The sequence below is a fragment of the Mobula birostris genome, chromosome 4 (assembly GCF_030028105.1).
Source record: "Mobula birostris isolate sMobBir1 chromosome 4, sMobBir1.hap1, whole genome shotgun sequence".
In the NCBI taxonomy this organism is placed as follows: Eukaryota; Metazoa; Chordata; class Chondrichthyes; order Myliobatiformes; family Myliobatidae; genus Mobula; species Mobula birostris.
The window spans coordinates 41,948,871-41,964,630 of record NC_092373.1 but is presented as its reverse complement, the minus strand read 5'-3'; the positions used below and the strand labels follow the sequence as shown (position 1 = coordinate 41,964,630).

At 40.8% G+C, this 15,760-nt stretch overlaps 1 protein-coding gene across 5 annotated transcripts in view; it reads left to right on the top strand.

Moving 5' to 3' along the window:
• Positions 1 to 15,760, top strand: part of LOC140196298 (chloride channel protein 2-like) — a 558,437-nt gene that overhangs the window by 241,499 nt on the left and 301,178 nt on the right. For all 5 annotated transcript variants that reach the window (XM_072255256.1, XM_072255259.1, XM_072255257.1 and 2 more), the window contains one exon: positions 9,400 to 9,531. In XM_072255256.1, coding sequence (XP_072111357.1) covers positions 9,400 to 9,531 — 132 coding nt within the window. The remainder of the gene's footprint in view (positions 1 to 9,399; positions 9,532 to 15,760) is intronic.

Sequence of the window (15,760 nt, the reverse complement as noted above, 5' to 3'; positions counted from 1 at the left end):
TAATGCATGTATTAAGAAATGATACAATGTTTTTCCAGAATGATATCACAGAAACACATGACAAACCAAGACTGAAAAACTGACAAAACCACATAACTATAACATATAGTTACAACAGTGTAAAGCAATACCATAATTTGATAAGAACAGAACATGGGCACGGTAAGAGTCTCAAAGTCTCTCGAAAGTCCCATCATCTCACGCAGACAGTAAACCTCCAGCGCCACAAACTTGCCGATGCAGCATCCCGGAAGCAACCAACCACAGTCCGACTCCGAGTCCGTCCGAAAACTCGGAGCCTCTGACCAGCTCTCCGACACCAAGCACCGAGCACCACCTCTGCCGAGCATTTCGACCCCGGCTCCGGCAACAGGCAATAGGCAAAGCCGAGGATTTGGGGCCTACCCCTCCGGAGATTCTCGATCGCACAGTAGCAGCGGCAGCGAAGCAGGAATTTCAGAAGTTTCTCCAGATGTTCCTCTGTGCTTCTTTACGTCTGTCTCTATCAAATCAGGATTGTGCACGGCATCCTACTTCACAGATACGATATCATTCGGAACGGCCGCGCACGCTGCCATCTTCTCCTCCCTCTTGCAGGCTGCATCATGTTTTCCTCAGGATTTCCCTGTATTTTGCTACACTACAAACATAGCATTTAGTATGATGGCCAAAAGGCACAATTTTGGTTTCATCAGACCATAGAACCTTCTTCCAGCTGATTTCAGAGTCTCCCACATGCCTTCTGGCAAACTCTTAGCTAAGATTTCATGTGAGTTTTTTTTTCCACCAGTAGCTCTCTCTTTGCCACTCTCTCATAAAACTGCGACTGGTTAAGCACCTGGGCAACAGTCGTATGTGCAGTCTCTCCCATCTCAGCCACTAATACTTGTAACTCCTCCAAAGTGATCATAGGTCTCTTGGTGGCCTCCCTCACTAGTTCCCTTCTTGCACAATCACTCAGTTTTTGAGGATGGCCTGCTCTAGGCAGATTTACAGCTGTGCCATATTCTTTCTATTTCTTGATGATTGGCTTAACTGTACTCCAAGGAATATTCAGTGACTTGGAAATTTTCTTGTATACATCTTCTGACCTGTGCTTTTCATTAACCTTTTTGTGGAGTTTGCTTGAAGTGTTCTTTTGTCTTCATCGTGTAGCTTTTGCCAGGATACTGACTCACCAGCAGTTGGACCTTCCAGATACAGGTGTATTTTTACCACAAACAATTGAAACACCTGGACTGTCTGTCTGTATCTTGTTTTACGGCGGTTGGCATCCAGCTTAATGGTGCATTACCTCCACCCTCTGCTCCAGAATGTGCACTAGACATACATTCTAAATCCCTTCACCCAATCACACACACACACACACATCACCCTCCCATCTTTGACCATCCTAGTACCCGGACTTGTGCTCTCTCACCCATGCCCAGCAACCCTTTTAATGTGAATTCCTGCATCCCCAACTCCCTTAATTTATTTCTCATCATCTCTCTCTGTATCCCATACTTCCTGCAACTCAGAACTACATGTTCTACTGACTCCTCTTCCTGACATTCCTCACAATCCTGTCTGGTGTTTCCCTATCATTTTCAATGTTTTGTTTAATGCACAATGCCCCAGCCTTAACCTAGTCCACACAATTTCCTCTCTTCTGTTTCCATTACCTACCCTAGTAACTGCAACACTCTTTTGTATTTGATATAAATGCCTCCCTTTCCCCACCCTGTCCCATCTTTCTTGCCACATTCGGTTGACTTTTTCCCAGATTACACACTTAACCTCTGCTTTACTGATACTAATGTGCATTTCCACATTTTCTTTCTTTAACGCCCTCTTTGCCAACTCATCCACCCTCTCATTCCCCTTCACCCCTACATGTGCTGGAACCCATAGAAATTTTACCTGACCTCCCTGATTTGCAATCCTTGTAACTAACTGAAGGACTAACTGAAGAACTGAAGTACATCTTGCCGATTGTTTGTGTGAAAAGACCTTAAACTTGCTAGAACGGAGGATGAATCTGAACATATCAATGCTTTGGCTTATCTGGCTTTCTGCACCCATTGCAACGCAACCAACACTGCCAGCATCTCCACTGTAAACACTCCTAACTTATTAGATGTTCTTCTGCTGATTCCAATTTCTTTTGCTGGTATGACCACCCCAAACCCTGTCACTCCTGTTGCAGGTTCCTTCGCACCATCGTATAAATGTGAGTATAATCACTATACTTTTCCATCACATGACAGTTAAATGCATTTACCAAATCTGTTTTATATCTTTCTTTCCTTTTTACCTCTAACAAATGCCAGTCTATGTCAGGCCATACAAGCTTCCATGGAGCTACAACCGGATAAACTACTGAAGGACTTATCCTCAGATCAAATACTCCACATTCTTTCGCGATATCATTCCCTACCCGACTAAAGGTATCCCTCTGAAACCTCCCATTTTCCCAGCACTCCTGCAACACTCCTTTAGTAGGGTAAGAATCATTGTGCCCCTGCAAGTTAGCCCAGTAGTTTGCCATCAGTTGCATCCTTCTTAGTTCCAAAGGCATTATTCCCATTTCTACCTGTAGGGCTGACACTGGTGACGTTTTAAAAGCCCCACTGCACACTCTCAAGGCCTGAGCCTGAATCACATCCAGTTTCCTTATAAGAGACCTAGCTGCTGATCCATATACTATATTTCCATAATCCAATACAGATCTTACTAAAGCCACATACATTCTCTTCAAAGCTGAACAACTTGCTCCCCATTCCCTACCAGTCAAACATCTCATCACATTTATTACTTTTTTACATTTCTCCTCAACTTTCCTGATATGGTCTGCCCATGTTAATTGTGAATCAAATATAACTCCCAGAAATTTAAATGATGTAACCTTTTCTAATTCAACCCCATACATCCTTAACTTCTTCCCTACCTCAACCCTTTTCCTGGTAAAAAATACAGATTGAGTTTTGTCTACTGAAAATCTACATCCCCAATCATAACCCCACTCCACCACTTCATCAATTGCTTCTTGTAGTTTCCTGATTATATGGTCCATGTTCCTGCCTCTTTTCCACAAGGCCCCATCATCCGCAAACAGTGACCTACCTATATCCACTGGTACCTTTGTGAAGACATCATTGATCATAATCCTGAAAAGTAATGGGCTAATCACACTACCTTGAGGTGTGCCATTTTCCACTATGTACTGTTTTGATAATTCTGATCCAATCCGAACTTGAATTTTTCTACCAAACAAAAAATCTTTAATCTAATTAAAAACTCTCCCACCAACCCCCATCTTGTGCAGTTTAATTAATAATCCTTCCTTCCACATCATATCATAGGCTTTTTCAATGTCAAAGAACACTGCCACTACTGACTCTCTATTTGCCTGGGCCTTCCTTATTTCAGTCTCTAACATAATCACTGAGTCCATGGAATTCCTTCCCTTTCTAAAACCACTCTGATAACTTGCCAGCATTCCCCTTTTCTCAAGATCATATGATAACCTTTCTGTTATCATCCTTTCCATTATCTTACATATACTTGATGTTAATGCAATTGGTCTGTAGCTAGTGGGTTTTGACAGATCCTTGCCAGGCTTCCTTATTGGAATTACTACTGCTTCTTTCCATGCACTTGGTAATCTTCCCTCCTCCCACACTCTGTTATAAAAATGCAGCAACTTCAAGAGCGCTCCTTCTCCTAGATTTTTTAGCATCACAGAGCATATCAGATCTTTCCCTGGGGAGGTTGGTCTCGATCTCTTTATTGCTCTCACCATTTCTGCTAATGTAAATGGATCATCAATTATATCATCTGTTCCTTCCCTCCTGCTTAACACACCTGGGTGTTGGTTCATTATTCTTTCCCTTCTTCAGACAAATTTTCTGAACTGTGTATCAGTACGAATGACTTGGCCATGATCTCAGCCTTATCCCTACTGGAGACTGCAGTTTCCCCCTCAGATATCATTACTGGATATTCCCATTCCCTTCTATCTCCTCCCATCCTCTTAATTATTCCCCATATCTCTCCCACAGGTGTTGTTCTTCCTACCTTGTCGCAAAAACTCCTCCAACTTGCCCTTTTAGCTTGACGTATAGTTCTTCTCACCACTGCCTGTGCTTTCTTATATTGAACCAAGTGCTGCATATTATGGGTTCTTTTAACTAGCCTGAATGCTCTATTTCTGTTTTTTACAGCCTGACAACATTCCTCTGTCCACCACGGTACCAGTTTTCTATTCATCCTATTTTTACTCCTAGGTATAGATCCTTCTGCTGCCATGATAATTGCTGAAGTCACCTGACTGTTTAATTCATCTACATTTCCAGAAATATCAATCTTTGTCAACCCTTCTTCACTCAACTTCTGGAACTTACCCCAATCAGCTTTTTCAAACACCCACTTTGGGGTTCCGCCACCTGGTCTTACTTCAACTCTTTCACCCACTGAACACAAAACTGGGTAGTGATCACTGCCTACTGTTGAAGCAGTCCAAACTCCCCAGTTACTAATGCCAGCCAAGGTATTAGACACTAACATAATATCTAACACTGACTCAGTTCCTGTTGTTATATCTATCCTTGTGCCGCTACCATCATTCATACACACCAAATCCCTTTCTTCCATCGAATCTTCAATTACCTTTCCATTTGGATCTGTAATCTGATCCCCCCCATATTGTGCTATGAGCATTGAACTCTGCACACCACACTACTTTATGTCTGTTTTGTCCTTGTATCTTTAATAGGCTGTCCAAATCCAACCTTTTACATGGATTGTAGTAGTTAATTATAACCACTCCCTCCCCTCTCTCCCACACTTCCACCACTATGTATTCCTGAACGTCTCCTTTTTCCAGTACCCTATATGGTATACCTTGCTTGATTAACATAGCACAACCCCCTCCTCCCCCTAGATTTCTATCTTTCCTTATCATTGTATACCCATATACCACAAAGTCTAAAGTTGGTTTCAACCAAGTTTCCTGAATACACACTACATCCGGTTTTACAACCATTTCTTTAATAAAGTGCTTGAATTCCTGGCTATTGGCCAGTAAGCTCCTTGCATTCCATTGTAAAAGAATCACCATAATTAGTATTAACCAACACATGACACTTCCTGGCTTGACTGATTACTGAGGTTCTCCCTCACTTCCTCCCATGTCAGTCCTACTAACCCTAAATGGTTTACTGCTGCTTTTACCATCAGCTGAATTTTGTCACTTTTTGACTTTACCTCAGCAGTACTATTAATCACTCCTGCAATGAATGTTACTAGAGCCTTTTTGTCTACATAAATCCTGTCATTTGTTCTTTGTTGCATCTCTCGTATCCCTATTGCTCCCTGTTCATTAGGAACATTATTCTGTTCTCTTGACATTCTTACAGCTTCTGCATAAGTGATCTTTCTTTTCACTCTTATTTCTTGAATTTTAGTCTCCCGTCTCACAACCACACACCCACTATATGCAACATTATGAGCTCCTCCATAATTGCAGCATTTTGGTTGAACTCCTGTTCCGCACTTTCCATATTCATGATCACCCCCACATCTAGCACATCTCCTCTGCCTTTTACAGTTTTTAGCCACGTGTCCAAACCTTTGACAATTATAGCACCTCAGTGGCTTTGGCACATACACCCTTACTGGTAACTCATGAAACCCAGGAACACCTTCCTTGGCACTCTTTCTTCTTCAAATTCAATCAATACTGATTCACTTTCCTTTTTCACTCCCTCCTTTGTTGTTTTCAGTCTTTGAACATTCATTACTTTCCCTCCTTTGATATTCCTCTTTAACTCCTCCATATTTATACTCATTGGTATCCCAGTGATCACTCCTTTACAACCACTGTTTTGTGCTCCCACCCTCCCAGTGTATTCCACCTTGCATTTTCCTATCTCTTTTAGCTTGAGTGCTTTCTCAAGTTGTTCCTCATTCGCACATCTTACCAACAAGTTGCCATCATTAAGAACTTTTGCAAATACTATTTCCCCTACCTTATTTGTCAGAGTTGTTGTTAGCACAAACGGGTTAATTTTCTTCATATGTCCCTGAGCCTTCTCATTAAACCTAATTATGACAACACCTCCTCTCTGAGCTTGTTCACCTTCCTCACTTTCAGAGCTTTCTCCACTATCATTTCTTGTTCTTTTATTCCCTTTGTCTTGGTTTTTATTCATCTGACCCCTCACTACCTCCTCATTCCCTTTATTTCTCCCTTCACAATAATCCACCTCTCCCCAGCTGCCTACCTCTGGTCCCAAGTCTCTATCCCTCTCCTTCTCCACTTTCTTTCCCTCAACCCTGCCTCTTATCTTGTCCGCCATTACCAGACCCACACGACCCCCTCCTAGCAATTTCCGTTCCTTCCCCACTCTCTTTCCCTCAACAGGTTCCAAAACACACTCACGCATCAAGCAAAACACAGCCAGCTTCCAGTCCAACCACTCTAGCCCTGGCCAACTCCACGGGTCTGATCCAAGAATTTACCTCCACCTGGACTGCACACAGGTGATCTCCATTTAACTAATTACACAACATCCAAAACCAATTGGCTGCACCAGTGATGATTTGGTGTGTCATATTAAAGGGGGGGGGGGAGATGAGTACTTATGCAATCAATTATTTTGTGTTCTATATTTGTAATTAATTTAGTAATTTAACTGTACTCCCAGGGATATTCAGTGACTTGGAAATTATCTTGTATCATAGTCATAGTCATAATCATACTTTATTGATCCTGGGGGAACTTGGTGTATCCATCTCCTGAATTGTGCTTTTCAATAACCTTTTCATGGAGCTGCTTGACTTAATGGTGTAGCTTTCACCAGGATACTGACTCACCAGCAATTGGACCTTTGAGATGCAAGTGTAATTTTACTACAGTCAATTGAAACACTTTGACCGTACACAGGTTTCCAAAAACAGATCTCCATTTAACTAATTAAATGAGTTCTAAAACCAATTGGCTGCACCAGTGATGATTTGTTGTGTCATATTAAGGGTGGGGAGTGAAATCAATTATTTTGTTTTATATTTTTAATAAATTTAGATCACTTTGTAGTCTTTGACATACAAGTGTCCTTTTCTGTTGATTAGTGTCAAAAAAGTGTCAAATTAAATCCACTGTGATTCAATGTTGTAAAACAATAAAACATGAAAACTTCCGGTGGGTGGGGGTTACTTTTTATAGACACTGTATACACTCATTGGCCACTTGGTTAGGTACTGTATACCTATACAGCTGCTTGCTAATAGAAATATCTAATTAGCCAATCGTGGCTGCAACTCAATGCATAGAAATATGCAGACGCATTCAAGAGGTTCTATTGTTGTTCAGAGTGGAGGGTGGAGGGGTGGGAAATGTGATCAAAGTGATTTTGACTGTGGAATGATAGTTGGCAGCAGACGGGGTAGTTTGAGTGTCTCAGAAACTGCTGATCCCTGGTATTTCACATACAACAGTCTCTACAGTTTGCAGACAGTGGTGTGAAAAACAAAAAAAAAATCCCGTGAGCGGATCTTCTGTGGGCAAAAATGCCTTGTTGATTCTGACAGGAAGGCGACATTAACTCAAATAGCCATGTGCTACAGTGTTGGTGTGCAGAAGGACGCCGCTGTCGAACTCTGAAGTGGATGGGCTACGGCAGCAGAAGACCACAAACATACACTCAGTGGCCACTTTATTAGGTACAGGAAGTATCCACTAAAGTGGTCGCTGTGTGTATAGATCATGTAACTACAAATTAAACAATTAATAGGAGGCAATAATATGAAAAAGCAGGAAAACAGATATTTTGTGAATTATAATGAAAATTATGATTTCAAAGCTTGAAGGACATGGGTGCAATTGCATCCATTTTATGTGCATTTAAAATCAAAATTAAATTAGATTAACATTTTAAATTGTGAAATAAATCATTTTTAATAACTTGACGGGTCTGACTATATAGTTCAATAGGTTGATGTCTATGTTTCTTTATAATATGTTAAAATGTCATTACATTTCATAGTTCACTGATTGGATTTTGTAATATTACTGCAGATGTTAATGACCAAGTTGCCTATTGCATTCATTAAATATGTAGCTGCTTGAATTTGGTAATTCAATTACTAGAGTGTAATTTATAAATTGGTGACAATTCACAAAGGTATTGAGAAATAATTCCTAGTTTATTAGTTTATGGTTTTAGGTCTGTTATTCTGATTCCTTGCATTTTGTCCGTGACTGATGCCATGCGAATCAACTAATAGAATTTATCAAAGACGACGCAGGAAGGAACTTCCTGACCGTATTATCACACAGTATCTCAGGCACTCGTTAGGAGAGCACGTTAACAATATAAAAAACACAGCAGTATACACTTGCTGCATTTAGCTAAATTTGCAGTGATACCAGACCTAGTAAGGTGAATTAATAGGTTTCACTAATACAAGATGAGAAACGATACACTCAATATTAGTACCTAGGATGCCTATACCAGACCTGCAGGCATAAGTTGTTGTAACTTTATACAAGTATGCATCGAGGGATAATGGAGCCATCTCCTGGGCGATTTTCATTTTATTGAAGATAACTTGTATGGATGTCTCAGTCCTGTATGGATGTCTCAGTAATGATCAGGGGTCTGGTTAGAGAGGAGGCACAAACCTGCACATGTAGACCTGATGCCACCAGAGAAAGAGGGTCTTTACCTGTCCTGATCATTCAGAGCTATTTGTGTTGGAAGAGATTAATTGCCATCTTCTGTACATCATCTGCTCAGTGTTAAAACGTGAATGTTTGTACAGTGGGTGAAGGTAGTGTACCTTATTTCAAAGTACATTTCAGTGTACCAAGCCTTGTACAGTTGGTGATTGTGTGGACCACGTCTACTAACTTGAATAGGCTCCACTCCCTCCTGCAGGTGTGAGTAAGTACTTCTGTCCTGACCAGAGAACAGACAAGTGTGAGTGATTCTTTGTTGCATAACTTTCCAGTTCGGTTTAAATACCCGTCATTGTTCTGGACCAGAACAGTAAATATAAAGGATATTATCCAAACTGAGTTTTTGGTAGATTTTCTAGTGCAGCAACTTTGGTAATACAGATTATTGACTTTTTTTTTGGATAAAAAAGCTCTAGATTGAATCTGGTGTTTTTCTGGTATCTGATCTGATTAATACTTTCTGATGATATCAACCCGTTTATAGTTGTTAACTGTCTTACACAACATGTCAAGATGGTGAGATTGTGAGATTAAGTAAAAGCAATGATATGTTGGAAACGAAGGGTTGTTACTCTTGCAGCTTGTAACAGCGTTGAAAAAATGACAATCATTCATGTCAAATGATCTGATCTGTAATCTGCAGCACTCTAATACTTTCCATTTCTTTTTTCCTATAGTACTGAGTGTGCGATGCCAAACGTTCCTCATCTCAAAAGTGGGGGAAGACTGGATTTTCCTGATTTTATTAGGATTGTTGATGGCCTTGGTGAGCTGGGCCATGGACTTTGCTATTGCTATGTGCTTGCAAGGTAAGAACACAATATTGCTGATTGTAATTGGAAATGGAAGGAAAATTGGGGGAGTTCATGGCCAATAGGTTAAAGGAAAATATGTAGGAGAATAGCATTAATTATAATTGTTCTGAGAACCAGAAAGTTGCCAAGGAGCTGAATGGCTGCCTTCTGTCTCATCAGGAAGCATTGTGGGAAATCTTCCATCTTGGGTTTATTCTGATGACTGTGATGTATCTCCAGATGTTATAAGGTCACTTTGATGGAGGTTGATGAAAATCTGCTTCCTTGCAGGAAGGAGAGGCAGGCTTTTGCTGTAATTTCTATGGTGAGAGATGGTTAATTAGTTAAAATGAACACTGGCCACTAAAATAGACTCAAAAGTTGAGCTACTTTTGAGTCAGACAATATTACCATTTTTTTTTAAAAACCTGTTGTTTTCAAATCAGTTTGGACTCCAAATGGCACTGACATGGATCACTAAGGTAAATGTAACCTCAAAGTTATGCAATAGTGAGAGGACAGGAGGAAAACAAACATTTACCGTAAACACAAATATCTTGAGCATGTGATCTCATATTGAGGTAACTTACTTGATTAAGATGAGCGAGATTATCTTCCCTTTGTAGTCTAGTAACATGACAATATTTCAACAATTTCATCATTTCCTTGCCTTTTAGAACACCTTAGCTCTGCTATTTTTCTGGTGCAAGTGAGGGGGATGTTGGGAGTGAAGTTTTAAAAAAAACTGATGAAGATCCTGGGAAGTGAAGGATTCTGCTGAGTTTAACAGAGTTAAAGTGACATGATGCAGAATATGCAACATTTGGCAGACTTGTGGATAGCGAGGATGGTTTTCAAAGGATATGATGGGATCAGCATATTGCTGCTCTATAAAGTTCTGGTTTGGTGACATTTGAAGTATTGTGTGCAGTCCTGGTCACCACACTTTATGAAGGATATGGAGGCTTTGGAGAGGGTGTCGAAAAGTTTTACTGGGTTATTAGTTGGAATAGAGTGTATTGCATTTAAGGAGAGGTTGGCCATATTGGATCATTTTCTCTGGAGCATTAGAGATTGAAAGGCAGCTTGAAGGTATATAAAGTTATGAGAGGCATTGATGGTCAGAATCTTTTTCCTGGAGTGGAATTGTCAAGTACTGGAGGGTATTGGAACAGGGTGGGAGGTAAAAGAAGTCGGGGATTGGCATTGCTAATCAGAGATAGTATCACAGCTGCAGAAAGGGAGGGATCTTGAGTCAGTGTAGGTACAAGTCAGAAATGGCAAGGGAATAATCACTCTATCGGTTAGTAAACTTTCAGATGACACAAAGGTTGGTGGTGTTGTGGATAGTGTAGATAGTGTATCAATGGGATATTGATAGGATGCAGAACTGGACTGAGAAGTGGCAGATGGACTTCAATCCAGCAAAGTGTGAAGGAGTACATCTTGGAAGATTGAACTTGAAGGCGGACTACAGAGTTAATGGCAGTATTCTCAGCAGTGTGGAAGAACGGAGTGATCTTGGGGTCCAAATGCACAGATCCCCTAAAGTTGCCATGCAAGTTGATAGGGTGATTAAGAAGTTGAATGGTGTATTGGCCTCTATTAATTAGGGGATTGGGTTCATGAGCTGCAAGGTAATGCTGCAGCTCTATAAAACTCTGGTTAGACCACACTGGGAGCATTGTGCTCAGTTCTGGTCATTTCATTGTAGGAAGGATGTGGAAGCTTTAGAGAGCATGTAGAGGATGTTGCCTGAATTAACTAACATGTCTTACTGAGGATAAGTTTAACGAGCTAAGGCTTTTCTTTTTGGAGCTAAGGAGGTTGAGAGGTGACTTGATTAAGGATCGCCTGTCCTCTCATCAGAAGGAAAACCGTACACAAGGGATCATTTATAATAACAAGTGGATAAATAAAACTTTGAATCTCATAAAACTCAATACTTTAACCTACAGATGCAAAGGTTTTGCAGTGCCAACTGTTGTTTTATATTACCAAATCTATCTTTTAAGCTGAAGTTATGGGGATGGTTTGGATATGTGAAAGAGAATTGGATCAAGTCAGTCACAGGGCAATTTGAAGATTAGGCTTTAGACTAGTTAGGAGTCACAGAATAAGTTGGAAGTTGGGTTTGTATTGAAGCTGATGCCGGTTTTCATTTGTGATCCTGTGTAGTCTTTACCCTCATCGGCAATCAAAATGTTGATTTGTTATAAGGTTTTTTGAGGAGAGGAACTTAACTGGAACTCAGAGCTAGAAAGTTTATGTATTTCAGATTCCACAACATTGTGGTACTTTCTAAGTATTATTAGATTGGTTTTGGGGTAACAAGAAGGTTCTATGCTGTGAAATAAAACAAAGATTGGCTTTCAGCCTACAACCAATACATTGAGCATTCCTGGTTTCAATTTTGGAAACCGTGGAAACAGTATGCAGTGCTGTACTTATAGGTTTCAGCCCTAGTTCTCTCATCAGTATTAGACAAGATTCATAGTTCTATTTGTTGTTTTAACTAATATTTACAGATTTTCATGAAGGCGTTCTGAATTTTGAATGATCTCAAGTTTTTGAGCTTTTATCCATTGGAATTGAATTCAGATTATCTGGATTTAGTTTACAAACTATCTACAATTATTATGAAATTCTGCATGTTTAAAAACTTTGCTTAGCTTCAGATGTATAGGCAGATTGCAGACAGGCATAAAAGCCAATTGGATTCTAGTAATGCGGGATTTAAACTTTATTGATTGGATTATCTAAGTGCAAGAGGCTAAGTTGCAGCGAAATTTGTAAAGTGTACCTAAGGATTTTATAAAGCTGTATGTAGAGAACCCTCCTAGGGAGAGGATTATACTTGACTTGGGGAATGATGATGTGCAAATAATCTAACTGTCTCTGCACTGCAACCATTTGGGAACACTGACTATAATTTGGCAAGCTTTCTGGAGTCATGGAAGAGGAAAGGTTTGGTCCTTTAGATAGGGCCCTGAGCTGGGGGAAGGCAGATTTCAATAGTGTAAGGCAGGACCCAGCAGAAGCAGAATGGAGCAGGTGCTAGGAGTGAAAACAACATCTGATCATTTGGAGGTGGTTAAAAACAAGATATGAGGAGTTCAGAGGCAACATCAGAAGTAAAGAAGTAAGGCATAAGAAGTAAAGTTTGATTAAGAAAAAGAGGGAAACATATGGTGGGTATAGGAAATTGGTACTGAGTGTGTCTTTTCGGCTTTATAGAGGATGAAAGAGAGAACATGAGAAAGCAATCAGGAGATCAAAAAGGGGATATGAAATGGCCTTGGGAAGTAGAAATAATGAAGATCATAAAACCTTTTGTAAGTAAATATTAGAAGTTAGAAAGTAGTTAAGGAAAAGGGGATGTCTCTAGGCATTATAGGGTTAATCCCTGTGTGATGCATGGGATATGAGTGAGATCCTGAATGAATACTTCTCCTCGGTATTCACCAGGGAGAAGAATATGGTGGCAGGAGAATAATGGGATCAGCACTCTTTATATTCTGGAGCATTGCTTTTATCAGGAAGAAGGAAGGGTTAGAAATACTGGAGTATGCTTGGATGGAAACTTCCTTGGGGACTGACGGATCTATCCCAGGGTGCAATGGAGGAGATTGCTGAGGCTTTGATGGAGATATTTGCTTCTCCGTTTTCATGGGTGAAGTTTCAGAACATGCTCTTTTTGTGCAGGAGAGATCATGGCTCTCAAGTCTGACTGGTTTTTCTGAGGGTATAACTGAGAAAATGGTTGAAGGCAGCATGGGGAATGTGGTTGGCATGGACCAGAAAACTTTTGATAAGATAGCATGTGGTAGCTGGAACATTAAGTTAAAGAACAAGGGATCCAAGGTGTATTGGCAAACTGAAACCAAATTTGCTTGGTCATAGGAAGGAGAGGGCCTTCTCTAACAGGAAGTCTGTAATATGTGGTGCCAGGACCTATATTGTTTGTCATATATATAACTAACATTGAGAATGTAGGTGGTTCAATTAGTAAAGTTACAGACAAGGTTTAGATGGGGGCAGAAACTGTTAGGTGTGTCCAGGAGGGATTTCTGACTCAATATATAGACAGGCCGTCGAGAGGAGAGACCATACTGGACCTGGTGCTAGGCATGAACCAGGTCAGGTGTCAGTTTTCTCAGTGGGTAAGCAGGTTGGAGACAGCATCTACAGTCTTGGACATGGATAGAAGTAGATGGTATAAGAAAGTGTTTAATTGGGGATGAGGAATTATGATGCTATTAGGCAGGAACTGGGGAGCATAAATTAGGAATAGATATACTCAGGGAAAAGTACAACAGAAATGTGGAGTTTGTGTAGGGAGCACTTGCAGTGGGTTCTAGGTAGGTTTGTCCACTTTGAAGCTGTAAAAGAATGGTAGGATGAAGGAGCCATGGTTGATGAGAGATGTGGAACATCAAGTTGAGAGGAAGAAAGGAGCATACTTAAGGTTTAGATAGCAAGAATCAGATGGAGCTCTAGAGAGTTACAATGTAGCCAGGAAAAAGCTGAAAAATGAACCTAGGAGAGCTAGAAGTGGGTATGAAAAGGCCTTGACAAGTAGGATTAAGGAAAACCCCAAGGTATTCTACATGTATGCAAAGAACAGGAAGGTAGCCAGAGTGAGGGTAAGATTAATATCAGGGGTAGTAGAGAAAATGTGCCGGGAGGTAGGGGAGGTCCTTAATGAATACTTTACCAGTATTACTAGTGAGAAAGATTTTATATTTTGCGAGGATGGGGTAAAACAGGTTGATTTACTAGAACATGTCAATATTAAAAAATAGGAATGTGCTTTAACTTTTGAAAAACGTTAAGACATACAAGTCCCCACAGCCAGATGGGATATACACCAGCTTACTACAGGAAACGAGGGAAGAGGTTACTGTATCTTTGTGTCCTCACTGGTCACAAGAGTTGTACCAGATGATTGGAGGGTGGCAAATGTTATTCCTTTGTTGAAGAAAGGGAGTAGGAATTGTAGACCAGTGAATGCACAAAGTATTGGAGCAGATCCTTAGGGACAGGATTTATGAACATTTGGAGAAGCACAGTCTGATTAGAGATACTCGGCATGGTTTTGTGTGGGGCCTGTCATGTCTCACAAGCCTGACTCAATTCCTTGAAGATGTGATGAAGCACGTTGATGTAGGCAGAGCAGTGGCTGTGGTGTATATGGAATTTAGTAAGGCGCTTGACAAGGTTCTTCATGTTAGCCTTATTCAGAAAGTCAGGAAGCATGGGATCTAGGGAAACTTGGCTGCATGGATGCAGAACCGGCTTTCCTGTGGAAAGCAGAGGGTGGTAGTAGATGGAGCATATTTTGTCTGGAGGTTGATAACTAGTGGTGTTCGCAGGGATGAGTTCTGGGAGTGCTCTGTGGTTTTTTTTTTATAAAAGACTTGCATGAGAAAGTGGAAAGGCTGGTTAATAAGCTTGTAGATGACATGAAGGCTCGTGGAGTTGTGGATAGCATGGAGGGTTGTTGTAGGTTGCTGCAGGACATTACAGGGTGCAGAACTGAGCAGGGAAGCAGCAGATGGAGTTCATCAGGAAAGTGTGAAGTGATTAATTCTGGAAGGTCAAATTTGAAGGCAAAATACAGCTATTTGAATGGCAAGCTCCTTGGTACCAGACAGGAACGGAGAGATCTTGAAGTCCATGTCCATAGATCCCTCAAAGTTGCCTCATAAGTAGACGGGTTTGTTAAGAAGGCATATGGCATGTTAGCCTTCATTAGTTGGAGGATTGATTTAAGAAGCTGCAAGGTAATGTTGCGTCTCCTTAAAACTCTGGTGTGGCCATACGTGGAATATTGCATTCAGTTCTATTGGAAGGGTGAGAAAGCTTTGAGAGGGTGCAGCGGAGGTTTATCAGGACGCTGCCTGGACTAGAGAGCATGGCAGATGAAGACAGGTTGAGCGAGCTCGGGCTTTTCTCTTTGGAGTGAAGGTGGATGAGAATTGATAAGGTGAGAGGTGTTCAAGATTGATAAGGGGCATAGATCGAGTGGATAGTCAGAAACTTTTTCCCATGGTGGAAGTAGCTAATATAATGGGGGATAATTTTAAGGTGATTGGAGGAAAGTATAGGGGGAGGATGTCAGAAATAAGCCCTTTACAAACGGAATGGTGGGTATATGGAACGCTTTGCCAGGGGTGCTGGTAGAAGTTGATTCATTACAGGCATTAAAAAAAACTCTTAGATAGGCACGTGGGTGGTAGGA